Genomic DNA, 27,995 nt, shown 5'->3' with positions numbered 1-27,995 from the left:
GAGGGTGAGAAAAGTAGTGGCAGAATTTTAATGTCACACATTTGGTCCTGTTCAGAGACCAGCAGTTATTGCTAAAGCCTGGTTACAATGGAAGATGTTACACGTTCATTTGAGCCAGCACAATTGAATCTAGGACTTCCTAGTGTTTGAGGGGATGAGAGATTTTAGTTCACTCCACTAGAGACCAGGAGCAAGCTCTGGATCAAAATATCTGCTACTTAAATGCTTACTCACAGAGAAGTAGCAATAAGAAACAATAAATAATAATTCTGTTCTCATTTAGTCATCCGTGCTGAACAGCCCTGGCAATTTTGCCATGTGTTTTTTTTTTTTTTTTTTTTTTTTTATTTTTTATTATATGTTGTATAAGTTTCCTGAAAAGAAACACCAGGTTTGTGATTTACCATATAAAAGCTGGCATAGCATTACTCATTAAGAAAAATCATATTAACATCTCAATATCAATGTATCAAAACTTAAATGTTTTTTGTCCTTTTTGCATATCATTAGCATGTGGTGTTTCATTTCCCTTTGACTAGTGCTTCCATGAAACAATCCATGAACAGTTTGCTGGCAGCTGTTTTAATGAACGTGTTATCTTCAATAATGCCTCAGATTAGACTGAAAAGCTGTATTGAGAGATGATGTACTAAATTATGTGGAGTTTTGTGATTCATCAGGCTCATTTTTTCAGTGTGTAATGGATACATTATTTTACAAAGTTGGGGGCATAGCTCTACAGTGGGGGAATCACACAATAAGAGGAAAGGAATGAAATAATGCATATAATGCATATTGATGCATTTAAGTGTGTAGACCGTTTCGAAGCTACTGATATTTACAGGAACAAGGAATGTCATAAGAACAGTTTTGCTGTGTTGATATATTCTGTTGTATCCTGTGTAGGTTCTTACAGAACGCTCAGCCTGTGCATCTCTACGTAGCAGTGCTCGACACAGGGTGACAAATGTCTGTAACATTGTCCTCTCATCCTCCTCCTCTTGAAATAAAAATTCCTGTGAGTTTGACAAAACATGCTTTCCATTACTTCATAGAGCCTCCTTAGCTAGGCTTGTAAAAACTAGACAACATCAAAGGGGCCTTGCATTTATTCAGTGGGTCACCTCTATTCCTTTCTCTTTCGTATAGGGATGAATGTAGTGTTGGGATAGCTTAATGTGTTCAGTTTATTTACTCGGAACATACCAGGTCAGAACTCTGCTACTCTGCTTGCCTTCCTTGATAGTTTAACATAATCCCATTGTTTGTACAAATCCTGTTGTTTACAGTGAAAAGTATCTGCTTTCTTCCTTGGTTTTGCTTTCTATTCATACTTGCATATTGTTCATTGTAACTACTCTGTTACACCAGGACGTGGTTTTAGCTTCCAGTCTAGTTGATGTCAGACTACCAGGGAGAAATGTAGCATCCTTTTCTTCCTTCTGCTGCACCAAAACACCTCATTTTTCTTCACAGCAGTGTAACAGCAGAAATATCCTTCATTCGATAAAGAGATTTAATACTTAGGTTGGTTTCATGTGCCAAAGTCTGAAATTGTTGACCAAACAGCTTCGTTTAGCTGCTAAATAGAAAAAGAACTGAGTTGAACTGATGACTTCAAAGGCCTCCTCCCCTGTTTTCTGCTTTGCCTGGTCTGGCATCAGTAAAACTAGGAATTACAAACATTTCTTGCATTTCAGGGAGAAGAACCTGTAGATATTTTCAAAATGTGTTTGGCACACTGCTAAAATCAGACCTCCTCAAAAATCTTGGTAACTACCAGCTTTTAAAACCATGGAGATGGTGTTCTCCATCTGAACAGATGAACTTGGCCCAGAAAGCGGGAGTGCCAAGTTCAATTTCTCCCTCAATGTACCTAACCAAAGTGCATAACACAGTGGAATAGGCCCTTGAGAGGAATAAACAAGATGCTTCCATAATGTTTTTGCACCCTCACCTGTGCAGGGTGGATCCTTATGGCCCATGTTCCACAGGATAGCCACAATGCCTGCACATTCACTATATGCCTCTTAATACCTCATGCATGACTGCTGAATAGAAAACATATAGTCCTGGGAGCAAAGACCAAATCCTGGAATCTCACCATCTCATCCTAGTGGTCTAACTAATAATTAAAAGCAGTGTGAATAAATTTCTGTTTATTTCTGTTAATGCCATGTCCCTTTCTAGCAACATTAGAGGAGCTGTCAATCAGATTTGGCTGGAGTAGGATGGTGAGGGAGTGGAATTCTGGGAGGTTTAATACAAGAGTACTAGAAGTGTTTTCATATGATGAGCTCTTTTAAGCCTTAGTATCTTCGTCTTTCCAGTCTCTGAGCTCTTTTGGACAGCAACTATCTTCTGCTTGAGCAGTGCCCAGCACAGCAGTGGCCTCTGGGTGGTACTGCTGCACCTGTGTAAGTGACCCAAGAAAAATTTAGATTTCACCTCCCTTTCCAAGCAAGCTGTTTAAAAATGTACTACCTTTTGTGGGATTTTTATAACTGTGTCAGTTATAAACTGACAACTACAGTCTCGTAGCCTGTGCCAAGACTTAAAAATGACTGGTTTTGTCCTGTTAAAATCAATATCTGAATGTAATCATGCCAAAAGCACTTGTCTGAGTCTTGGCATTGCTGTGCAATCATCAGACATCTGTTTAGGGAACTTAGACAGCTATTGCAGTCAAAATAATAGGCAGCCAACATTTTCAAACTACCTACTCAGGAAAAAAAAAAGACATCATAATTTCTGGAATGAAAAGGCAAACTTTTTCTAGCATTAAAGATATTTTTCCACATGTTCAAATACTAAAAGAAGCAGAAAAGTGAGAAAACATTCAGAAAAAGGTGAAAGTATTATGAAAATAAGCCAAATAAGGAATTTTAAAAGTACTAGTGTTGCTGTAAATAATGGTGCCATTGAAATTAATAGTCAAACTTGGCTGTAAGACGAATATTCCAGAAAACATTGGTCTGTCTTCATATTTTCTGGTTCCTTGAGGGAATTTTTACCCATGGAACTTTGAATTATATTATCTCTGTATGTAATTCAAATCTTGGAATTAAGAATGAGAATCCAGTTAACTGTATTTGTAGCATTCTAATTTCAAAGAGACAAATATTTAAACAATATTTGGGAAGTATATGACTGATAATGTATTTGAACACTGTTTTTATCTGTTTTTAAAACTGAACATTGATTTTATCCATTTACCAAAGTAACATGCATAAAAGTAACAGTAAAGCCTTTTGTAGCAAAACAGCAGTTTTCTCATAGCAAAACTCTCTACGGGAACAAGCACACCAATTTTTACATGAATGACATCGGTGGAAAGCTGAAGAAGGAAAGCTGGGAACGAGCAGTATTTTTTCTGCCTCTTTCACTCTAGCGAGAGACATCCCGGATACCCAGTCAGAGGAGGGCACATGCTTTGAGAATTCTGATTTCTAGGTTTTAATGCAGAGATCACCAGGACTGTTTAAAAAGGAGGGGAGGGAAGAGGAGAGGAGGAGAAGTGAGGCAAGGGAAGGGGACGGTCTAAAGCATTTGAAACTCAGAGTGATTTGATACAGAACTGATTAGTTAAAATAACAATCAATTGAATTAGAGCTGTCATGTATAATTCTGTCTGGATGGATTTACAAACTAGCAGACCCTAAACTTAATGCACAGACAGTACCTTTTGATACCACAAACGCTGATTTTCTGGAGCAATTGGGGCTCACCATAATGATGCAATTTTGGATTTGATTCTATAGTAAATCCATTCTAATAGTGACTACAATGTACTTCAATTTAATATTAATTAAATAAGGAAAAAGCCATAAGGAATCATGGTAGTTCAGAAAAGGAAACAGTATAAAAAAGAGAAAGTCAATTACCATGAAATTAGCAACAGCTAGGAAGTCAAAATGTTTGCAAGAGACATTGAGTATGAAAAATCCATGCTGTAACTCCAAGAAAATGTTTAATTGCTCAAATACTTCAAAGGAAATGTATAAATTTAACAATAACAAATTGCTAGGTCTAGGTAGTATCTATGCAAAAACTCTATGAAGCCCAAATGGGACATCGTTGAACTTCTCACAACCATTTACCCTACCATTCAAAGCAGGCTTGGTGCCCAACAAATTGGAAGCATCAGCTGGGACATCAGACTTGAAAAATACATGAAAACTGGTCTGGTGAACTACATTTCAGTTATTCCAATTTTTTATCAAGCCAATTTTCTACAAATTATAATAAATAACAGCATACAGAGGCATCTGGATATGTATGATATATTGGAGGAGTGTCCACACTGATTTTTTAAATCAAGCATGCTCATGAATGTATGAGTGTTTCTGAAAAAGCCAATATGCTTTCTGTTAAGCCAATTTCTTTAACTGGGTACACCTGGATTTACAAGAATTTTTTCACAGTCTTTCCCTAAACTATCATGACATAAGAAAACATGAAGTAAGAATAGAAAGAAAACAATGGGTTAGAAAATTCAGTTTTCATTATGGAGACAGGAAACAATGGGAGGTTCAGCCTGACTTCTGTGGGGGCAAGGCTGTATAAATTAGGGCTTGTCAGCTGGGAAGAAAAGTAACTGAGTTTTATATAGTCATGAATGACAAAGAGAAGCTGAATAGGGAATGATTAATCATTCTGTCTTTCTCAGAAAGCCAGAATAAGGGGCACCCAATTAAATTACTAGGCAGCAGATTTTAAATAGATAACAAGAAGCAGTTTTTATAACATTATTAAATTGCAGCTTTAATTGCCACAGGGTGTTGTAGAGCCCTAATTTTTAAATGGTTTAAAAATGGGACTCAGCAAATGGAATGTTATTACACATCAGTGGCTATCGAAAATAAATGATCCAGATGTCCTGATTTGACAGCTTCTGAAAGATGAAGAAAATACCTCAATATTCTTCTTGTTTCTGAGATGTTTTCTTTACAAAGCTACTATCAGCCTTTGCTAGAAGCAGAATACTCGATTAGATGACTTTTGCTGGCATGGTAGTGGCTCTCTTTTTATAAAACTACTTTCACAGTGATTTTTCAGACTGAAACTGCACTTTAAAATAATCTCACCAGACTTGGAGTTTACTGTCCATCCTCTCACCTTATTGTTACACATCCTTTGTATAACCCAGACTGGATTACTGCAATTAATTCTTTACTGGCTTGCCTGAAAGGCAGGTCCAGCCTGCAGCTACTGCAGTATAAAGCAACAGGCTTATTATCAGAAAAGAGCAGATGGGATTTGTGGACTTCCTGCTTCTTTGTTCTCTGCATTGGCAGCCTATTAGTAACTATACTGATTCAGAAATTCTTACTATAGGACACTGTGTAAGTAGCATCCTGTAGAAGATTTAAGGCATATAATTTCTCTGGTCCAGGAATAACAGATTTCATGGGCACATCATCATGTTTGGGTTTGGTGTTAGACAGATTTTATCAAAGCCTTAAAAAAATGAATGGAACCATCAAGTCTTCAATGTGCTTTGTAAAGTGCTGATGAAGTTCTGGGTTGATCAAACTCATCAGCTACTGCTGGGATACTGAATGGAGCTCATTGACAATATATTAGTAATGCAAATATTGGGAGAAGAATAATTTGTGTTTGAAAACCCCCAAAATTAGGTTAAATATTTTAATGACTAAGGTGTTCAAATCATCTTTGCAGAAGACAAGCAGACCAGCATGAACACCATGAGACAGTGTGTTGTTCATCAACATACATTTCACCTGCCAACATCTCTTTGTGAAGCTACAGTATTAGTGGAATTATATGTTAGTGTACTTAAAATAGAGCAACAAATACAACACGGTTAAATGCATTTCTATCCTTTACTAGATCCACCTGTCCAGGTAATGCCTGGAAAAAAGGGGGTTTCTCACACTGGCCGTGAGCACGGTAGTTGAAGCACACACAAGTTTAAGCTGCTTTCTACCCATACTGCTGGATGGAAACCAGGCTTACAGCAGTCCAGTAAAGAAAGAGCCAATCAATCTTCTGTCCCATTTTCTTGGGGACCAGATGTAATAACACTGTTCCTGCCTATGCTCAATTCATCTGAACTGCCTGGAACAGCTTTTGTACCCATGCTAAGACACTATGCTCAGTCCTAAGCTTTCTCTCTTTGGGAACTCAGTTCTGAAACAAGTGTCTGCATGGAGCATTTGCACAGGTGGCACAAACAGTAGATGGCATTTGAAAATTTGCAACTACTTGTACTCACAACTGAGGTAAACCATTTCCATGGTGACTCTTCAGATCCTATGTCATGATGTCACATGCTCTAGTGTGTCTTCAAATGTGTCTCCTGGTGCATCTCCAAACTGATGTCTACCTCAAGATTTTTTAAATTATGCAATATCCAGACCATACTGTCATATTCCTGTACTGACAACGGAAAACATTAGATATCCATTTCCCATTTTTTTTGCTGGTTCACTAAATGACCTGCTTAGTTCAAAGAAAAAAAGTGATTCCTCCATTCTGAATGTCTTTTGAGTATTCCACAGAATCATCAAAGTTGGAAGAGACCTTCAAGATCATCTAGTCTAACCATTAGCCCAGTACCACCACAATCACTCCTAAACCATAAACCCAAGTGACACATCTTCAAGACGTCTCTTGAACACAACCAGAGATGGTGACTCCACCTCCCTGGGCAACTTACTGCAGTGATTAACCACTCTTTCAGTGCAAATTTATTTTATAATATCTAACTGAACCTTCTCACCTCATTGCATCATCCAGCACTACTCTTATTGTAAACTTCTTCTTGGCTTTTTTTTCGTTGTATGTTACTGATGTCAATAAACTCCATATTACATATGCTCCTAATTCATCTTTTAAATCACTTTGCAATCTTACTGGATGAACAATGCACTTCTAAGAATTAAGGCTAGTACCATTAATAGTGATAACAACCTTAGCCCATTTTGTCTAGAGCTAAACATATAGAAACTCAACTCTTTTACCTCTGGAAATAAATATTACAGCTACCTGTAGCAGTGAAAACTGGATTTTATTACTCACTCTAATGACACACGGTAGAATTAGAGCCAGATGATTTTTACTCTCAACATTTTTCCATTTCTTCTTCCAAAGGGACAGAGGAGATACCAACAAAAGTTTTAGATTAAGTGCTATCTGGTGGCAAAGTAGTACAGTGGGAGCTGTACTTATGAAAGTTACATCATCTGGAAGTCAACGCTTTGTGCTGTGCTCTATCTTCCTTTCCAGTCCTTCTTATAAGACTGGAGGTATTACTTGCACTGCAAGAGTGCTTGAAAGACTAACAAACAACAGTGCTGTTGCCCTGTGCATATGCAGAAGAAAGTTTCCAGATTATAAACAAAAGAGAGAGAAGTGTGACAGGCTGGATGATTTCAAAGTTGACTTATGCCCTGAACAGAAAAATAATGTCTGTTTCTATTTGCACAAGAAATCTGAGCCAGCAAAAAAGCATGGGGAGGGCAACAGTGGCTGATAAGGCTACTGCTCTGCATACAGCTGATACTCAAGAACTGAGTAGTGACTAATAGCTATTATTAGTGGGTAGGCAAGCAACTTACGTACTTAGAATCACAGAATCATTTAGAAAAGACCTCTAAGATCATCAAATCTGTTAACCTAGCACTGCCAAGTCCCCACTAAACCGTGTCCCTAAGTGCCACATCTACACATCTTTTCAATACTTCCAGGATGGTGACTCAACCACTTCCGTGGGCAGCCTCTTCCAGTGCTTGACAACCCTTTTGGTGAAGACATATTTCATGATATCTAATCTAAATCTCCCCTGGCTTCCTTGAGATTTGTTCCCAATTTTGTATCAGTGCTTTAGGAAACTTCAAGATGGTTATTTAGGTTATGTCTCCTCTTCATATGGCTAGAGGAAATGAACTCAATGAGGGTTGTGTGATGGCTGAGCAGTCTTGGGCAACACTGAATCTCGGCTCACCTCCTAGGTGGAAGAAAGGGACACAAGCAATGGTTTCTTACAATGCTGGACAATGAAGGACAATGTAAAAACACTACCGTGAGTGAATGTTACTCACCTCTTTTGCAAAGATTTGCATGTTACAAGTCCACCTACGAATCTGGACTGTGTTAAAGGAAGACATTTCAATACAAAGACATCTTCCCCCTCAGGTGTTCTCCTGTACATCAACAATTACATAGTTAATGCAGTTTTCTGCAATGCTTGGTTCCGTGTTCTTGCTTCACCAGCAATGCAGTTTCAAAAATACGTCGCCTTCCTCGCTATGAACCAAAACTCCCAGAGTCAGCACGTTTCAAACACACGGGTTTTGGCTGAATTAGCTCCTTTCAAGCCCAACAAAGCCTCTACTTGTGATTCCCATTCCCCTCACACTCGATCTGCGTAATTACCACCCTGACACCACCAGGCTCTAATTACACGGCTCACGAGAGGCGCAGCGCTTGGGGCCGGCTCCAGCCCGCGGGCGGGGCGGGGTGCGGGGCGCTGGGGGGAAGGCATTTTTGTTTAAAGACCTGGGGCTCCCCGTGGAGGTGGGTCTTGTCGGCTTTTCCACGGCTGGATGGCGGGGGCGCCGGGTGGCTCTTTGTTCCTGCCGAGTGCGTGTGCGCGGCGCTCCGGCTGCCGGAGTGGGAGGGGATCCCGCCCGCGCCCTCGCTGCCGTTAACGGGAGGCGCAGGAGCGGCGGCGGAGCGGGGGCGGGCGGGCAGCGCAGCACCGCAGGGCCGGGCCGGGCCCCCAGCGCTGCGAGCGGCGCTCCCCGGCGCTCCCGCCTCCCCCGGGGGCCGGGCGCTGCCCTCCGGCGGCGCGGCGGAGCAGGTGCCGGCGGCCGCGGCGGCAGCGGGCTGGCAGGATGGAGGCTGCCTTGCTGAAGCCGGCGATGATGGCGGAGGTGAAAGGGAGCGGCGCCGGCCCCGGCGTGAGCGCCGAGCTGGAGGTGAAGAAGCTGCAGGAGCTGGTGCGGAAGCTGGAGAAGCAGAACGAGCAGCTCCGGAGCCGCGCCGCCGCCGCCGCCGTGACCAGCGGCCCGCCCAGCCCGCACCTGCTGCTGGCCCCGCCGCCGGCCCCCGGAGGGCTGCGCCCCGCCAGCCCCCCCGCCCCGGCCGCGCCGTGCATGCCCAGCCCGGTGCCCACCATGCTGTGCCCGCCGGAGCCCCTCGCCTACTTCAAGCCCTCGCCCGGCCTGCCGGCGGCCGGCGGCGGGCTGGAAGGCGGCGGCGGTCCGGGGGCGGCGGCCACGGTGCTGGACGAGGTGGCGGTGCTGGAGCTGGAGGACGGCTGCGGAGAGGACGAGGATACCTGGTATATGCGGCTCGGCCCTGCCCCGCCCCGGCCTGGCTGTGCCCTCCGGACCCGTGTGTCGGTCGCCCCCCGGCCTGGCCTCCCGCGGCGGTCTCCCGGCACTGCTTAGCATTAGCCCCCAAATCCACTTGATCTCCCTGCTTAGACTGAAATCAGCTCTTTTTTTTTTTTTTTTCTTTCTTTTTTCCTCTTCCTTCCTTCTAAACCGTGCCATCGGTGCGGTCGGCCTTGCCGAGGGAAGGGGCCGGTGTACGGAACGCGGCACAGGTCGAGTCTTGAACCCCCGGCTCGGGGAACAGTGCTCGTTTTCCACTCTGAGGTAGATGGTTCAGATCTCAGCCTAGTTTCAGCCTCCTGTTTACATAAGGAATTAAAAATAGCCGAATTTTGTTCCGGGAAAGCCTTGATCTGAGCAGCGCTGCCTCCTCATCCTAAAATCTCTGCCCAGTTGTCTCCCATCTTCAGGGATTTGGGAGGGCTTTTGTCTTTTAGACATTGATCTAAATTGTTGTGTATCTTAACGCGCCCACGAAGCTCCAAAAGGCACGGCAGGGTGCTAGTAAATTAAATAAATCGGAAACGACCAGCGAATGAATAAAGCAGAAAATAAAATCAACCTGGAGGAATGGTTACGCTCACTTAAAAACAAATAGAAGGGGAAATTACAAGGTACAGATAAATAAATAAGTAAGGCAGGTGCCTCAAAACCTGTTTCAGCAACGTGGACGAACATCGTAGGGACAGTGCTGGCATACTATCTTAGCCGTGTAACCATGTTAAATGTAGTTGATCCTAAATAATTTTGAAGTGTCAATAAGAATATGTAAATTATCTATATTTAAATAACTAATTTTAAGTATCTGTCAAAGCTTCAATGAAATATTTTTAATGAGACTAGTTTTTGAGTTGAGACAAAGTTTATGTCAACTGAGTATAAAGCATCTGAAATGTGCTTATTTTCGGTAAAAGAGAAAGGGTTCAAAAATTAATTCAAATGCCATAAATGCTTCTGAGTGCTGGTTGTGTTTGTCTTTGTGGTACACAATACCATAGTTCTGAAAATTGCTTTTGAGAATCATCTACAAATGGCATGGAGATTTTTGGCAGTGTTGCTTCGTTGTGGGTACGATTAGTCTGTGCGGGGCTGGTTTGGGCTTGTCAGTCCAGACTTAAATCAAATTTTCCATTGGTTCTAACTGCTAGGTTTCTTAGCATTAAGGAATAGCAAATTTGATTGATCATGTCCTGTTAAACAAAATGTTTTCCGTGTTTACATTTAAGAATGGTAGAAAGTCATTGTTGCATTGTGCCTTAGTAAAATTTCCAATTCGATTTGCTCTCTGGGAGCAATCCTAAATGCTTTTTGGGCATGAGACCTTACCTTTGTCAAACACATATGTCCACCGGCAGAATTTCATCTTAGGGATTTGTTAACAAGTTTATTCCGCTAAGAGTGAGTTGTTTTAGCTGTTAACGGCTGTCTGGAAAGCTAAAGCCCACTGCATATTGTTGTTGTTGATTGGTAGTTTTAGGCCTTAAATACCTTTGGTGGTTTTTGGTTTAGGTTTTTTTGTGTGTCTGTGTGTGTTTTGGGTTTTTTTTATCTGCAGTTATAAAAAACCCATAAAAACATAAAACAACTGACCCTGTGGAACTGCAGAGATATCAAACCACTTTTTGGCATTGAGCTTTTTACAGGAAGGTCTGATGATCAGTTAGATGTTTAGCTTTTGAAGCAGTTCTGCAGGTTAACAATAAAGCTCAAAGCTTTTCTTTACTTTTTGGTTTTTTTCAGTATCATTTTTTAAATGTGTGGCCAGGCAGTGCAGGAAGTCTGGGGAAATGAGTCCTCTCCTCAGAGAAATTCAATAGTTGATGTCTGCTGGGATTGCCAAGAGAGCAGTCGCAGTGAGGATATTTATTCTTTGTAAGCTCGATAGACAGTGCTGATTGACTTCAAAGGCAAAAAACCCCCATGGAGCAGACACTGGAGAGTGCTTGCTCTGGTGGGACTTAGGTAGCTCTTGAGCCAAAACTGTGAAGGTGAAAGGCTGCTGCTACCTGCTAGTATCCCTTGAGGAACAAAATCCTGTTTATTTTTTGGTCTTGTCATTGCCCCTGCTGTGTGCAGGCCAGATTCCTTTGCTGTCTACAGAGTGTTCTGGTGTCTGAGTATCTGCTGAGCCCCATGTATTGGAGGTGGTCAGGCCAGGGAGCTGCAAGATTTAGATATTAGGAAGAAATTCTTTACTGTGAGGTGGTGGAACAGGTTACCCAATGAAGTTGTGGATGCCCCATCCCTGGAAGTGTTCAAGGCTAGATTGGATAGGGCTCTGAGCAATCTGGTCTAGTGGTAGGTGTTCCTGCCCATGGCAGGAGAGTTGGATCTAGATGATTTTTAAGGTCCCTTCAAGCCATTCTGTTGTCTCCAGCAGCCAAGAATAATTTGCTTCCCAGGAGATTTGCGCTCTCCCAGGTGACTCAAGTCTGCTGTGCTTGCTAATCTGCCAGGGTTGACAGCAGCAACCCAGATCTCAGCCTCAAGAATTCCCCCATGAAATTTGCTTTGGTACCTGGCTTCCTAATGTACCTGGCCATCTGATTAATTGTCTGCTCCTGTCTGAGAATAAGGCACATACACTAGATTTTCTTGCATATATTTTTTTTCCTGCTGGAGTTGAATATCGAAAATGGATTTTCATTGTTTCTCACCTAATGTTTTGTAATCTTTACAAATATGACTGATACAACATTTGATTCATTTGGGAGAAGATATGGTGTATGAAAATAATATATATGTAATTTTTTATATATAATATAGAAAATAAGGTGATTATATTATTATATATAATAAGGTGATTAAATTGTGATAGGTAAAGGTGTGAAATAGTTAGCAGTGAGATTGTGATTTAAATATAAAATCAAATATTGAAATTGTCTTATCTCCAATAAAGATAAGTATAAAAGGGACAAGTGAGAGCACCTTTTTTTTTGTATGTGTATAGCACCTAATACATTTGAACTTTGGGCAGTGCTGGAATGAAGACAGTGGTAGTGATGAGATGGAAGATTTTGATGTGAAATCTCATTCTTTGTTTTGTCGTGCCAGAGCTGTAAAGTTTGTATTTTGCCACCTAGTTTTTTGAGGAGGGAAGGAAGAAAACTGATGTAACTCTTCTACCCCAGAAAGTCTTTTTTAATTAGATATCTTCTTGCGAGGCTTCGTATGTTATACATTATTAGTAGCTAATAGATAAGAACTTAAAAAAGCAACTTTTAAGTGTTGCATATCTTGCTGATATTTTTGTGTATTTTGGTTAAGGTTGTACGTCTTGCCTACCAAGACTCACACTTCTCAAGACAAATCATTGAATCCTCTGCAGTGGTGCAGGCGTGTTCTGGATCATCCAACTCCTGAGACAGAGGCTGCAAAACGTTCCCTATGCTTTAGGTTGGAGCAAGGTAATTTTATTCTTAGAATTTTTTTGATAGTTGTCTTTGGTGTTTTTCACAATTTAGCAAGCTTTACAAATGGCAGACATGCAGTTTTTTCGTACATATACCTAAATGCTAACAAATGTTTGAAATTTTTTTTCTGATCATGCAGTTTTGAAGGTGTTTACCTCCTTTGTTATCAATTTTTTCTCCTGCACAACTTGTTTAAACTTGGCATCCATTGCTTAAAATAGTAGACTAAGAAGAACCTTAACTTGACTGATAGTACTGCTCTGTTGGGCTCTGGGTTATCTCAAGTACTGGATCCAGTCTGATGGCTGTTCACTGCCAGTGACCTTGTAGAGTTATATCTGGGTGTGCTGAATTTTGTTTTAAATAAATATCAGACAGCATGATTCTTACTTTTTTTGCCATTTAAGGTCTCATTAAGATTGTACTAAGCATTGTTGAAAAAAGTGATTAAGGGAGGATATTGTCTTAAGGTTTATAACTCACTAGGAAAGAAGATGAAAATGAACAATACAGGAAGCAACAGGAGACGGAAATAAAGCTAATGACAACGTGAACATATGGCTGTATAAGTTAACTACAGCAATTACTAAGAAAGACTGAACATGTTCCTGTGTGCTACCCATATGGGTAGCTGTGGCTGAGTCTTATCCAAATCAGTCATTTATCTGACTAAGACTCTGAAGGCATCTATCTCTTTGTATTGCCTTTAAAAGATACTACAATGATTATTGCCCTAGCAATATTTTGGTGAGCTCATTTGCCTTAAGTTACATGGGTCAAGCTGTGGTTCGTATGTTTGTAATCATCCCACCTAGCTTTAGGGTTGAAGGATGTCCATGCTTGACCACCAGTGGGAGTTTTGTCTGTAAAGTCAGAGGAATCAGGTGAGCTGCTCCAGTGACGAGCTCTAGGTATTTGCCGTAGAATGAATTCAGTAGCTCTCTTTTAAGTCCACTGACAACAGTGGGTGCTTGGCATTCACCTCATCTGGTCACCTAAAGGTATTGTTTGTGTGGTGTTTAGCGTCCAGCAGTGGAGCTGAATCTGATGTGGAAGCTCCACATAGATTGCTGCACGTAGGTACCTAGTGCCATTTGAGATGGTCTCCTTTAGGCTGATATCTAGTCAGGATACAGACCTTCCATAGGTCTTGCACCTCACCTACCATCTTTTAATCATATCTTGGCCTCCCCAAGGGGCCTCTCAGGTGGGCAAGCACATCTGAGTATGGACAACTGAATCAAGGCTATAATGGGAATGTAGAAACAAGTCAGAGGACAGCGTGACCTATTTTTTCCCTTATAAGGATTTATCTAAATTTAATAGACAATAAAGATGTCAGATTTGAATCTCTCTGTGGTTATCAGTTCAGTTGCTGTCTGTGCAGAAGTCACAGGAAGTGACATATGTCACAGAGTTATGTTGACAATGTGTTGCTCTGATCCACATGTTCTACTCGTGGTGATTTGCTCATGAATTTCCTGAGGTCCATACAAAGTTTCTGAGAAATTATATGCCATAAATAAAACTCGTTATGGGAACGGTACGTTCAGGGGTAAACTAGACTTGTGTTTGTACTGCAGCAATTCTTTGCTAAAATTGCTTTAATTAATAATTCAGTTAGTCTCTTGATTAACTCTCGTATTTCTTAATGTTTTCTTTAGCACCTGTGCTTTACAAGTAATACGTAATAAAAAAATGTCATCCTTATTCTAACTTTGTAGAAGTTGGTTTCACAATATTTATTTCTGTCTCAGTTTTGCACCAGGTGTGAGATTTCTGTGAGAATCTAATGATTTGGTTTTTAAAGTACAAAAAACTTTCTGTAACCTGACTTTTCAGTGTTTTGTTTTGCAATGCACTCAATCAGTAATATGTGCGTATAAATAGGTACATGTAATTTATCCAAATTTTAAAAGTGACTCAGTAAGAATGGCATTCTTCTTTCCTGGTATTGAAGTTTCAAACTTTGTACTTGTAAGTTGAATGTTGTTTTCCCCTTTTAGCCATATGCTTTGTAAGGGCATTTTGGAGATGTTTTGAAAATGTAATTGTGCCTCTTCTGCTCAGCCTTGAGTCACTGATTAACAGTGATGGACTTGAGAGCTACTAAATGCGTAGTCAAAAAACATTTATGATGTACCAGTGTGTGATTTCTGGAATGGCTTATAGGTGGAATTTGCTTAGTGATTTTGTCCATGGTGCATTAGCCAAGTTAAACTAGTTGAATTGTCATCGCTCTTTAGGCACTGTAGCGCGCATAGAAATTAAAAGCAGTAAAATTGATTTTTGTTAGCAAAGTCAGCATATCTGAGTAAGTGCGCACAGAGAGAAGAGCTGTGAGCCAAAAGTAATAAAAATTTTGCTAACCTACTTTTGACTTTTAACTAATTTCTGTTCTCGAGATTATTAATTCTGCCCTCATTTATTCATGCTTATGTAGATTTTTAAAATTACATTGTATCCAGATTTTCCTAAAAGTTTTCATTTGTTTTCTGAAATATCCCAGCATTGGGATAGCTCATAACAAGGCTAAAAGTCTTGTGAGAGACTTTCTGCCAAAGCAGTCCAAGGCAATGAAATAATCCAACGACTACTTGATCTCTCAGGGTGGAGAATCACTTGAATGATGGTGTTTTCTTTTCGCTTCGCTGTGCTCACCAGCCTGTTTCTTTTCTAATGAAAATGACTGGTTTAAGTATTTCATAGTGGAAGTTAAGAATTCATCTTGGCATAAATCCTTAAGGTTTATTGTGAGCGCAGTGGTGGTCTCTAGCAGGTGGTTCTTCTGTGAACCACTGTGAGAACTTGGACAAGCTTCTCAACGTTCCTCTGGTCAACGACTAAGTAGGTAAAGCTTTTATCATGTTTATAAGGAACTAGGCTTATTACAAGCCCTGTTTCTGTGGATTAAGCATGCTAGCTTTAAGGAGGATGAAAGTTAAATGTAACCTTTTATGATAAGATCTTTGCTTGGAATTGTTCCTGTTTCCCATGAGCAATTATAGTATTGAGGTACTATTTCTTTGTTGTTTGTTTTGGTTGTTCTTTCTCTGCCACCGTACCTGGATCACTTCTTTCTTCCTGCTCTTCTTCAGTTATCTTTTGTTTGAAACCTTTCTGATTTGTTATCCTTACAGCAGATCTCTGTTGCAGGGTTAGAGTTTCCTCTCCATTTGATTTTTAATCTTGCTGTTTGTTTTATTTCGGTAGGTCAACTGAAATGAACAGGGCCACCTAACAGTCTTAATGGCATCATAGAGCTGCTTCTGTATTTTCTTGATAGTACTTGAAGATGTTGGAACATGTCAGTATTAAGCCCAGTGAGCAGAGACATGTTATTTGTAACCTTCCTAGCTAGTGCAGATGGTTATAACCCCTCTGAAATTGATAAGTTGGTGATTGACACCCTGGTTGAAGATAACTTCACCTCTGTGAAAAACTCTGAAGCAGGCAGGTGGATAAACTGAGGAGTTAAGAGGCTTAGCAAGGAGTCAGTCTGTAGGAGCTCAGCTTTTATGCAGGGCTTCAAAGCATATCTCATCCAGTTTAGCCTCCCAGACAGAAAGCTCTTCTTTCTTGTAGAATATGAAATATTGGCTAGATTCAGAGTTTGGCTTAGATGAGTTCTTATTCAGAAATGCTGCTTCAGATGTTTAAGAAGAAGAAGGAACAGAAGTCTGTAGGTTTTGCAGTTGGCTGTAGTAGTTTAAAGAGTAAAACTCTGTTTTGCTTCTTAAATTATTAATGTGTTTCAGGATGAATGCTCTTACGTTGTCTGTGGATGATGTTGTGAAACAGATCCATTGTAGTTTCTCTCCAATTGCTTGTGATTCCACAAGCACCAAGAATCTCGTCAGTGAAGTTTTATCCTTTATTGTGCAGGATCCCAATGTTACATGTTAGTTAAGGTTTATGTCCAAATATATAACATACTGAGAAGAAAAACTTATTTTGACATTACCTATAAAAATAAAGGAAGCCCCAGGCAAAAGGTTTTAACTGGATGTGCAACTTGTTGCTTATGCAGAAAGAGGCAGGTTCAAATTTATTTGCTGTCTTTTGATGGAGCAGAGATGTATGTTGTGGTACTCAAAAGTAGATTAATAAGATTTCATATAGCTTTCTTATTTTTCATATATAATGTGGATTAGTTCCATGTAAAATGCTTTTGAGGTAGCAAATGATAATGTGCAGAAGCTTACAGATGATTGGATTGTTGTTTTCATCATAAAAAATAAAATGTCTAAAGCTGTAGAAGGAATGAAAAAAGTGACATGGGAGGTTTGGTTTCTTTTTATGTATGTTTCTGATAAGAGCTGTGGTTGTTCATCACTTTTTATTATCAGCGTCTTAGCACCCTTTGAGGAGTGTGGCATCTCAGAGGTCAGGATGTATAGCCATCTGCTGCTGCAGTACAGACTTAGCGCTCGGAGTGCATCTATACATGCACAGCAGTTATTTCCTATTACATTTAATTTATTTGAAGTAACCTGTTGTAACAGCTGCATAATTCCACGCAGTTCATAGAGGTTTTGCAAATGGATTGTCTAGTGCACCTTCTGAGGATTCATGTTTTTCAATTTGGAAGAACTTTGGTTTGATATTATACTTGCATTCAGATATCACTTGCCTTTTTATTGCAGCTCTTGGATGTGACTTCTACTTTTTATTAAATTACAATATGCATACTATTCAAGAATTCAATTTCAGTATTGGGGGTTGATTGTTGTGCAGCTCATAATTATTTGCTTAGAATAGACCTTAGGTTGTCATTATACTTGCAAGAGGAAGTTGAATTCTGAAGTCTCTGTAAAGATTGGTAGAGAGGTGGTGTTGGGTCTTGCCTCAGTTGAGAAGATACTCATGCCATTTTAGAATATATTTTATAAATTCATGCTAGGTACTGAGCAGGGATTATCAACTTCTTATGAGTGGTTAAACAGCTAGAGACACTGTCAAATTTTATGTGAGGATTTCAGTAGATTTATTTAAAATAACTTATGGTGTAAGTTCAAGGTCCGTAATGCAGTGGATGTCTAAAAGCAGTAGAAGTAGCATCAACCCTGTTTTATGCTAAAAATACAGGCACAATTAGTGTTACCTAGCAGAGTACTTACTAATCACTGGGTTTGTTTTTGAAGTATGCAAATACTTTACTGGATAGAAATTAAAAAGAAACCTAGGTTTTAATAGTTCACTTAAGGGCACTTGAAAGCTTATTCCCTGGAGATATTTTTTCTGTGGAAAAGAGGATCTTTTCAAAACTGCTGTTCTGGAAGCTGTCATTCCATTTTTGCTTCTGATAGTTTGTGTCTTGCTCATTGTGTGCTAGTCCCCAAATTATTGTTTTAGGTTTTGTCTTTCTTGCTGACATTTTTTCACGGTCTGTTTTTGATGTCTGCGGAAGAAAGCAGGGAATAACATTTCAGAATGCAGACAAGCCTCTTGCATGTGGTTATACAGAGGCTTCTTTACTGATGTGTTGATAATTTCTGTATTTTCACTTTCAGAGAGAACTTTGGTTCTTGTCTTCATAGCATTGTATCTTTTGGGAAGCTTTGGTTTAGACTGTTTTATGCCATGATCCTGAAGTATCTTTTGGTTGGACTGTATCTTCTGGGATATAGTCCACAGTTGCATGTAAATATGCCATACAGTCTATTTTACCTTTGCAACTGACTTTGCATGTTAATATATTAGAAAGAAGTTGGTTATCTGCACTTGCTTTCCCAAGTGTTCCACACTCAGCTTATATGTGTTCATATTTCATGGAAATAACACATTTACACCATTAATTTGCTTTCAAGTAAAGGTTTATGGAAAAGTTCTTATAATGAAATAAAACTTTTTTTGACTCTACCTGATAATGAAATGTAGTCAGTAAGCTCTAATCTGAATACTTGTGAGGCATAGGCATTTGATATTTTTTTAATGTTGCAAGACAGAAAAGGAGTTTGTGCAAATGATAGAGACATAGAAGTTTATAAAAATGAAATTCCTCAGCATTTTATATATTTTTTATGAATCTCCTTTAAAATACTATTTTCTTAATTTTACTTCTAGATTGGGATCTACTTGAAGAATTTTAAAATACAGAAAACATTTTCTTGTGGAATATTCACTTTCGGTGGGGTCACTAAACAATTATAAAAGTCTCTTTGAATATGGCTTTTTCAGGTGCAGTAATGACATACTTCATTAAATGCTTCACACTTCAGAAGTCTGAGTGACAAAAGTAGTGAAAGTGTGCCTGTGGGATGAAAAACTACGTTTGTTAGCAAAAAATAGCTGGAACCTAGGTAGTTCTTGTTTTGAGAAACATTAGTGGCAGTGCAAAGATTACATTTTTGCTAACTTTAGAGAATCATACAGAATTAAGTCGACTTCAAGTTCTTGGATATTTTATACTCTGGCTATGAGATGTTGTGGAAAACTGATATGGGATAACAATTTTTAAAATAACATTCAGCTGGTAGCATAGACACTTATTTATTTGTTTTATTAATTTTATATATTTTTAAGTTTATTATGTTACCAAGACAAAAGAGGTATTGGGTCATGTTCATTGGTGAATTTGGACCACCATTACCACTTCTACAATGTAAAGTACCTGTAAACTGATTTTACACTGCTGACTGTGCTCAGATTAAGCCAAATTTGTATTGCCAGAGAAATCTGTATGACATCATCATTTTGGAAGAGCCTTTTCCTTGAAAGCAGATGGCTGAACGTACTCAATCCTGTGTGCCCCTCAAATGCAGAGAGGGTCATTGCACATGCAGGCTGACTTGGAACAAATAAGTTTGCCTACTTTTGGAAAGAAAGTCAGCTTCTTTGTATTCACTTGTCTTCCCCCATTATGCAGTACTAAGCAACGATGTTGATCTTGCTGCTTGTGCTGTATTAGTTCATAGTGATTTGTACCTTGAATTGCACATTTCTAAAATGGTTACACAGAGAGTTAGAAGTGGATAACTTTAGCCTAGATGTCTTCTTGCAGTCAGATAAGTTCCACTCTAAGAGTTGATGAATTGTTCTCTGCTGCATAGGAGAAAAGATCAGTTGATTTTTTCATAGTTTTATCTGCAGCTGATGGAGGACAGATTGTTTCTTTCGAATAGGATAAGGATTTGTAAGAGGTCTTTTTGATCCTAAAAGGTTATGAATAATTTCACTGAACCTTAGTCATTTAAGTTAGATACCTGGGAGGAACTTACCTGTCTGACTCTGAAGAAGCCACAGTCCACCCAAGCTGTCTTACTCCATTCTTAAGCAGTGGTCTGAACTGAATCTGGCGATAGTAATTTCTGTCCAGTAATTAGAAAAAACTTCGGAGTACTTGGCATTGGAAGGATTTAGTGTGCTGGTTTAGAAGTAAACCTGTGGGAGAAATGAACCCAACTCTAGAGAGATTATAAATCAGAGCTACAATTTACTAAAAATAAATTACAATAGATGCAACGATACAGAGAAAAACTGGTTTTAACCCACAAAAACAGATGTATAACCCAGCCCCTGGGACAAGAGCAGAACAGTGTTCATTGGTCCCTGTGCTGAGCACCACGTGGCCCCCCTGGGTGCAAAGTAAAAGGAAAGGAAAGCCTCTTGGTCCGGACAATGGTGGCAGTTCTATTGAGGTAATGATCACAGTCTTGTCGAGAGTGGCAGTCACAGTCCTGTTGGAGTTCTGGTTGTTCCAAAAAACCTGAAGATTATATGTGGTCAGGTTCAGGTGGGAATGTGCAGTATCTCCCCCAGGGCAGGGAGTTTCACAATGGGTGATTTAACTCATGGGATATTTTTGGAGTCTTTGATGGTCTAGGTGTTGCAGCTGCCTATTATGCCAGTCCAGTACACCCATTAGCAGAGATGACCCCTCAGGTTGGGTGTTAAGGTGCTAATTCCTCCCCAGAGGGGAGTTATCACAGCTGAGTTATTAGCTGTGTCCTGGGCAGCTACTGCAAGTGATCCATTGTTAACAGTCCATCAGAAATTCCATAGAGGGTGTAGAGTACATAGTTTTGGTTATACTCACATAGTAATAAACTGGTCCTGGCCCCTGCAACTAGGACATTTAGATGGCAGTATTCCTTTATACTTCTAACAAGTTTTGAACACCCTCTTCATTTTGCAAGAATAACCCTGGTGTCTGTCATTCAGAAATGGTTTCTCATAGTCTGCTACTTCAGTCATGGCAATTCAGACCTTGTTTGTAATCATTTGTTTAGATGCCTAAGCTTATTCTCCAAAATGAGGACGCATAGGACAGTTAGGGATTTTTTGGGTGTTTTCGCATACTAGGAGCTATCCATATCTTTCTGTGATAGGCACAAAAAATCAGTACCACAGTCCAATCACTGGTGAAATAATTGGTGTAAATTCTATAGTATGTGTCTGCTAGTCTTAACTGAGATACAGGGGTTATTGCTTTGTGTTGCATCTGCATCACAGAGGAAAATCTTTGTGATTGAATCTCCCTGGGAAAGATATTTTGTGTCTAAGTTTCCGGAGCCAGACATGTTTCTCTTGTGTCTGACTGTAGGTACCTTGTCCTTGAGTCTCAGCATTTGTTGAATTCATAGAACTTTTAATGGCCCAGATTTGTTCTAACTAATTTTAGGCATGCATCTGGTATATACCTGATTTAAGGCACAATCACTTCGATTGTGATTCATTGATCTTAATGAGGCTCCTAGGCATAATTTAGCATGCATTTGCATCCTTGAGGTATCTAGATGGGCAGATGGGTTTGATACAGGATCTGCACAACAGCGTCACTTAACTGGAGCACCTCAAATGTCATTACATTCTGGTTTTAGACAGCTGAATCATGCTTCTCCTGTTTTGTGCTGAAGAGTGGGATATGCTTCGGACTGTAGGTGTTCAAATGAGGCTGCCTACAAGCAGACACTTCTGTGTGTATGTAAGTGTTGTCTTTTCTGTTTAGAATTGCTTTTTGCATATGAAGAAATTCAGTATGCACTTTATATTGGTAGAATATAGAAAAGTTATCAGTATGCAAGAAAATAAGTGCAAGGTAACTTGCATTGCTATATTTTTAGCACGTGAATGGATCTCAAGTAGTAGTAACTGCTTGCACTTCGCTTAATATCACTTGAAAGCCCTGTAAAGTTTTGTGTCAGAAATTAAAGTAAGCTTTTAGGTCTAGGGGATATAATTTGTTGTATTCTTCAGGAATGGCTCATACTATATAGTTCCAATTTCTTTAGGCTCGAGATACTACCCCACTATAGCCTTAATAAAAGAGTAGAATTAAGTTTTTAGAATTTGCATCTGACTGGTGGCATATCCTTTTTTATTTTGTTTTATTTTGGAGTTATTTGGCACTTGATTTTTGTCTTCAAGCAATTTCTTCTTCATAAAATGTCTGAAGTCTTTTATGGGTACAGGGCAGGATTTTATGGCCTGAAGGGTGTGGGCGATAGCAGCTGAGTCATCTGTTGTGTTGCTGCCTGCAAACACAGAGGACTGGGCTCAGCATCCTAACACCCTAAGGTTCTTTCTTCCTAGAAGTCCATGTCCCTCATTCGGCTCTCTGAACCACTAGCAAACCTTCTTGATGTTCTTCATTGTTCTTTCCTGACCCATAGGAAAGGCAGGGTAGAGAGTGATTTGTCTGCATGAAATAGGGCAGGATGGAGTGACAGAGGGAGTCATGTCTTCAGTTTGTTCCTCTGTGGTGTTACAAGTTTTCTTTCTCGTCTTTTCTGCTTCATATGTTGCATTTATATAGTCAGTGTTCAGAGTGCATTATGGTTATTTCTTGACGTCTTTTGAAACACTGGGTGTGAAATACTTTACTGTAATCACAAATGGATCTTTATTTAATGAATAAGGAAACAAATTTCAGTTTTTAATCAGGCATGTATGTTCTTATTGTGTTGGACATAGTCCAAAAAAGATTTTATTTTTGATCTATGTGGGTGCTGAAAAATCTGGAATAATTACTTCAAAGAAACAAAATGGTTTTTAGGGAGAAGCTTGAAGAAGCGTCTCAGACTTTGTTGTCCAAGCCCATTTTTGCTTACTGTGGACATGGCAGGTTCTGGTGGTGGAAATGCGTAGAAGGTACTGCAGAGTACCTTTTATCTGGGACAGTAAGACACAGGCAGATGAATGTTGCAGCAGTGTAATAACTGTACTGAAGGAGCTTCTGCAGTTTGTGTGCTCTGACTCGTCTGTATGCCATTCTTACGCTTTCCCTGTTGTACTGTGCTCTTGGGTGATATTATACTCCTCTCTCCTCCTCTGTCAACTTATACCTGTGTTACTTGTTAGTGAGGAGCAAAGATTGCCTCTGTTAAATGCTTGTACAGTTCTTGATGGAGTGTAGGTACCTCTGGAAGGTACTCTGAAGAAGTTTACTTAAGGAGTCTCTCTCAAGATGTCTGAAATCACCCCAGGGGAGCTTAAATTTAGGAATATGCTCCAAGTTACTGCCAGGAGACATTGGTCTCTAGGCAATCTGAAGAGATTAGTCTGCTTAGGTTAAAAAGTGTTGCGGAATCCCTGACCCCCTTGACAGTAATAATGGTAACGGTATTTATAGCAAACATCTGTGTTATTTAACCCATTTTCCTAGAAGTAATTATTTGGTTAGTACTTCTTAATTTGGCTCTAAATTGTGGGCTTAACCTTAATTCTACATGAGAGTATGTATTCTGAATACATTCTTATATTTGGCAGTCAGTTAAACCTCTATCAGAACTTTTCTTAATCCTAGACTTTCATGATTTTTTTTTTTCTCCATTAGGTGTTTTAAAAGTAGGAAAAACCTGTTTTACAGTAGCTTTTATTTTTTAAGTGTTTTGTATCTTTTCTCTGCTTGGGTAATAGTGTTAACACTTTCTCATAATAGGCACATAACTGTGGCACTTACTATATTTATCCAAAAACCACAGGGTTCCTGGAGGGTAAGTGCTACTTTTGACCTCGATTTGAGCCTAACTTTTAGCTTTTCCATTCTGACTCAATGTAGGCAGTAGGTATACATGAGCAAAGAAAATGGAGTGTGGCATCTGGAAACAGGGTGTCAGAGTCAGAAACTATAAACAGAGAAACTCTCTTGCAAAACTCTGCTGCCAGAGGGTTTAACCTGTGAATAAAGACAGATGGCAAGTAGATAGAGTTGTAGGGGCGCTATAATGTGTTTACGGATGTTTCTTGGATGCAGGGGAAGTTCAGAAGTAAACAGTAATGTTAGAAAAAATTCAATTTAGGGTTAATGTTGGAATAATTTTATCTTTTCTGTGTTATGATAAATGATCAAGAGTTATACTCCAACAGACACATATATTTGATTTCTACCTGGTATGTAATAAAGATTCTATATTGTTAGGTGAAGGATTGCAAATTGTCCTTCTATGAGTCTGTTATTAACAGAATGGATCCCTCACCCTTTGTGCTTACCTGTCTTGCCAATGGTAATGCACCAAAGAAGAAAAGAACTATGTATGCTATGAGAAAATTTAAATTTAGGAAATGTAATTAGCTATATTTCTCCTCCAGTCACCTGTTCAGAGCAAAAATGCACACCTTTGATTAAAATTGTTGCTAGCATGTCTGATTAGCAGTATAGTACATGTCCACCTACAGTTGTGATACATCCTGTGTGGCATGTGGAGATGAAGTTCTCTTTTATTAACTGAATGAAAGCTGTGGCTACCTTCTCTAAAGTAGTGCACTAACCAGTAGATAACAGTTTGGGGATGTTTTGTTTACTTCTAGTACAACGTATAGACTAAATGAATGGGATATCTTCAGCATGAGAGCACCTTGTGTAGTACCTGTGCTCTGATCTGCAAGGGGAGTTGAACTAATACCTGTTGTTTAAATCACACAGAGATGTCTTGCTCCTCATCCTAGAGGAAGCCCCTAAGCATGGACTTGCAGAGTGAACAGGCAAAAGCACCCTTCGTCTTCGTCCATTTTATCAAGGGCAGCTGAGCACTTCTTGAAATATATTCAACGTATTTTTTAAATAAAGTTGTTCACAACATGGCTCAATTCTTGTCCTGATTATTACATAGTCATGATTTGATCTTAATTTGTATTTCTGGAATAGTACTTTTAGTATTGTCTCTTCCCATCATTTATTCAACTCCTGAGACCAAAGCTGCAGAAAAGGAGAACTCTCTGAGGCTGCAATGACTCAACTCTCATGCTGAATGAACAGGAAGATAAATACAATGGCACTGATGATCTTAGACCTACCAGTACAAAGACTTAAGATTACAAAGCAGCTGCTTTTCTCTAGGGACCGAAACCAACATTTTCAAAGGAGTGAATGCACTGCTATCATTGGGGTTTTAAAACTGTTGTTGGCTAATTGAAGTAGGGATGTTTAATGTACCGTTGTAAGAGGTTGGGGAGATTTATTTCTGCACAAAAAAGTGCAGTTAGCTTAACTGTTTTGAAAACAGGACTCCTTCTCAGGCTGAAGTTAAGAAAATACATAAGGCCTGTTCTTCTTTTGCTATTTAGGAGGTAGCTTGCTGATGAGATGAAAGCTTCTCACGTTCTTAGTAACCTTGAAAGGTACACTTGTATACAGAGCATATACAGGCAAGCAGAAGACCTCATCCCTTCTTGTGTTATCAGAACATAATTAGACCCTGAGAGCTGATCCTGTCAATGCGTACAGCGTGTCTACACCACGCAGAGCATGCCTAACAACCTAGCTCCAGTACATCCACACAGTGCAGTGCTGCATGGAAAATATACATTGGTATAGCTTGTCCCTTGGATCCAACTTGAAATGAATGTCTTGATACTCCTCATATTTCAGCTTTCAGTTCACGTCTCTAGTTACCATATATGTCTGTCTGTGTATTAAACATGCTATAAATGATCTCAAGATGAGATCTGTGCTACTTTGCATAAGCTTCAGGCTTGAAATCAGTGACTAGTTGAAAAATAATAGCATCTCCAGAGCATGATGTCTGTCTTCAGTGATAGAGAGGAGAATAATTGGTTAGGTAAGACTGGAGGTCACATTTGAGTATTGAAAGCTAGTTGAGGTGAATATGGATCACAGTTTATTAAAGATGGAGGATGTACTGTGTTTTGCAAAATGTTCTTCCTCTACCTCTCTCCTCCTGTGTGGCTGAAATTCAGATTAGATTCCATACTGTAGCTCTTGTAAGAATTTTTAATCATCAAACAAAATTAATTTGCAGCTTTTACTTATGCTGTGGTATACTGGAATTAATTCTGTTGAAAACAGGCCTCCTACCACTTGAGAATTAACCTAAGACAAGAGTTAAGTGTCTCCAGTTTTATGGTAGGAGAGGCGGTAACTAAATAGCATTTTAAAAATCTTTTGTAATTACATCTAATGTATAATGTACTAGATAGAAACAGTGGAAAACTTAGAGTAGTTGAAATGTAGTAGAAAAAAGAACTTGTTGACCCAAAACCTATTGAAGTCACTGGAAGTCTATAATTTTATTTTGGTTTGTGCATTGTCTTTATGTTCTGTAAGGTATTTTGCCTACTAATTGCGTGCTTTTTGGGATGAATGTCAAATCACTTCGAGATGAGTTTTCTACTTTATATTTGAAGTTAAAAATGTGTTAAGCTGAGTTTCTGTATGTGTTTGTTCCCATATGACTGAAAATACAGTAAGTTCATCCTCCAGATTTGACTGGCAGTGATCAGTACAAAGAGTTTCAAACTCTGGAGTTTGATTCCCCAAATTCAGAGATTTTGCTTGAGGAGGGCTGTGCAAAACTTGCCCGGGTGCCATGGTGTTTTGACTCACAGAGCAAGTAGTGGTGTTCTTGCCATTGTACAAGAACTGGGAAGGTCAGGTCAGTTCTGGAGATGTGAGTGCAGCATAGTTTGGTTCGTCAAGCATGTGAAAAGATGTGAATCCATGACCTGCTTTTGTAGAAGTCCCTGGTGGTATACATGTATTTGTTCTGGAAAGTTTTCCTTGAATTGGTATAATGTACTTAGTTCATGTAATGCTTGTAGAGTGTTGTCATAAAGAACAACTTTCCTCAGTGGTGTAAGAGTCATTTACAGGTATTACTCTACTGTATTAGGGAAATACTCCAGCACCAAGTCTTACTTGGTCTTTATAAAGTAATCCAAAGGATTAAGTCTGTGTATGGAGTAGACTGGTTTGGGGAAACAAGTATCTTTGAGCTGCAAGACAGATGCCCAAGAAAAGCATCATTATTATAAGTACTAGCTCAAGCAGTAATTGTTAGATTAATTGTTATAGAGGTAAATGAATTTACCAGCTTCTACTGTAAGTGAAAAAGATTGTCACTGCAGCCTATGTGACAAGTACAAGGGTGGATGAAAGCCCCTCTGAATAGGCGACATGAAACAGTTTTGCTTCCCCTTGGATGTTGAGGCAAACTGCTCATACTAGGATAGCCCCAAGGGACAGAGCTGTCTGAGTGGGGAAGAGGAGTACCTGTAGCAAAAATCACATAACCAGTGTATGTACCAGATGGATTGGTAGCTTGAGAGCCTGCTTCTGAATAATAGATAATCGTGTCCAAAGAAGCATCAGGCCATATTTCTCTCAGTTAACATTACCACCAGATACTTTTTAGGATGTTAAAGGGCTTAAGTGTACAGATTTATGATCATGAGCCTGTATTACAAGCAAATCCCCCACTCCAACATACATCATTAATTTAATATATGATACTAGGTTTCTCCCTTCATTGATCCAGAATCTTGGCTGTTGAGAGCAGTGAGTTAGAGGGCTCAGCATGCCCCAGGGGATGTGCCGGGGAAGAGCACCTCTGATCCTTTCTGTTATGTGGTTTGCAGTCTTTCAAAATAACATCTCTCTTAACTACTCTCCATCTCAAAGTGGAAGGAATTTCTGCATTTTCTCCTGGTTAAGGCTGTTTAATTAGCTTTGTTTTCTTTTTTTATCTGGGTCAGATTACATACCTGACTTTAAACGTCCTTTGTTTTTTTATACCTGACTTGAAAATTAGTGGCAAACTCTACAAACTACCTGATTTCAGGTGAGGTTCCAAGACTGTATCTCCTTCCTACTCCGTGAGCATGTTATTGATCCTGTTACAGTTAAAGACACCTCTCTGTGAGACATATTCTGTGACAGTATGGCAGTTTTGAGTCAAACAGATTTATGTCCTCCTATTTTTGGATAATGCCATGATCCACAGAACTGTGATATTAATAAATCTGCACAGTGGCTATC

The 27,995-nt window shown here is 39.5% G+C and overlaps 1 protein-coding gene and 1 long non-coding RNA gene across 2 annotated transcripts; one reads left to right on the top strand and one right to left on the bottom strand.

Moving 5' to 3' along the window:
* Positions 1 to 5: 5 nt before the first annotated feature.
* Positions 6 to 7,661, bottom strand: LOC120325064. The gene is made up of 2 exons (XR_005566875.1): positions 6,239 to 7,661; positions 6 to 1,582 (listed from the first exon to the last, which is right to left on the bottom strand). It is a non-coding gene; the product is annotated as an uncharacterized LOC120325064 (long non-coding RNA).
* Positions 7,662 to 8,767: 1,106 nt separating this feature from the next.
* LOC113987960 (SLAIN motif-containing protein 1) lies at positions 8,768 to 24,808 on the top strand. Its single transcript, XM_039390356.1, has 4 exons — positions 8,768 to 9,310; positions 9,552 to 9,629; positions 12,633 to 12,772; positions 24,645 to 24,808. Exons 1-4 carry the CDS (start codon positions 8,862 to 8,864, stop codon positions 24,665 to 24,667), a joined length of 690 nt encoding a protein of 229 aa, XP_039246290.1. The 5' UTR covers positions 8,768 to 8,861; the 3' UTR covers positions 24,668 to 24,808.
* The last annotated feature ends 3,187 nt before the right edge of the window (positions 24,809 to 27,995 follow it).

The sequence above is a fragment of the Pipra filicauda genome, unplaced genomic scaffold (genome assembly GCF_003945595.2).
Source record: "Pipra filicauda isolate LSUMZ 115617 unplaced genomic scaffold, ASM394559v2 scaffold810_size77393_pilon, whole genome shotgun sequence".
In the NCBI taxonomy this organism is placed as follows: Eukaryota; Metazoa; Chordata; class Aves; order Passeriformes; family Pipridae; genus Pipra; species Pipra filicauda.
The sequence above is the reverse complement of the archived record's forward strand: the minus strand, read 5'-3'. Positions and strand labels throughout refer to the sequence as shown.

Coding starts and splice junctions, on each gene's coding strand:
- LOC113987960 (XM_039390356.1), top strand. CDS start 8,862: ATGGAGGCTGCCTTGCTGAAGCCGGCGATGATGGCGGAGGTGAAAGGG. Junction 9,630..12,632: donor TGCTCGTTTTCCACTCTGAG/GTAGATGGTTCA, acceptor ATTTTGGTTAAG/GTTGTACGTCTTGCCTACCA. Junction 12,773..24,644: donor ATGCTTTAGGTTGGAGCAAG/GTAATTTTATTC, acceptor TAAATCACACAG/AGATGTCTTGCTCCTCATCC.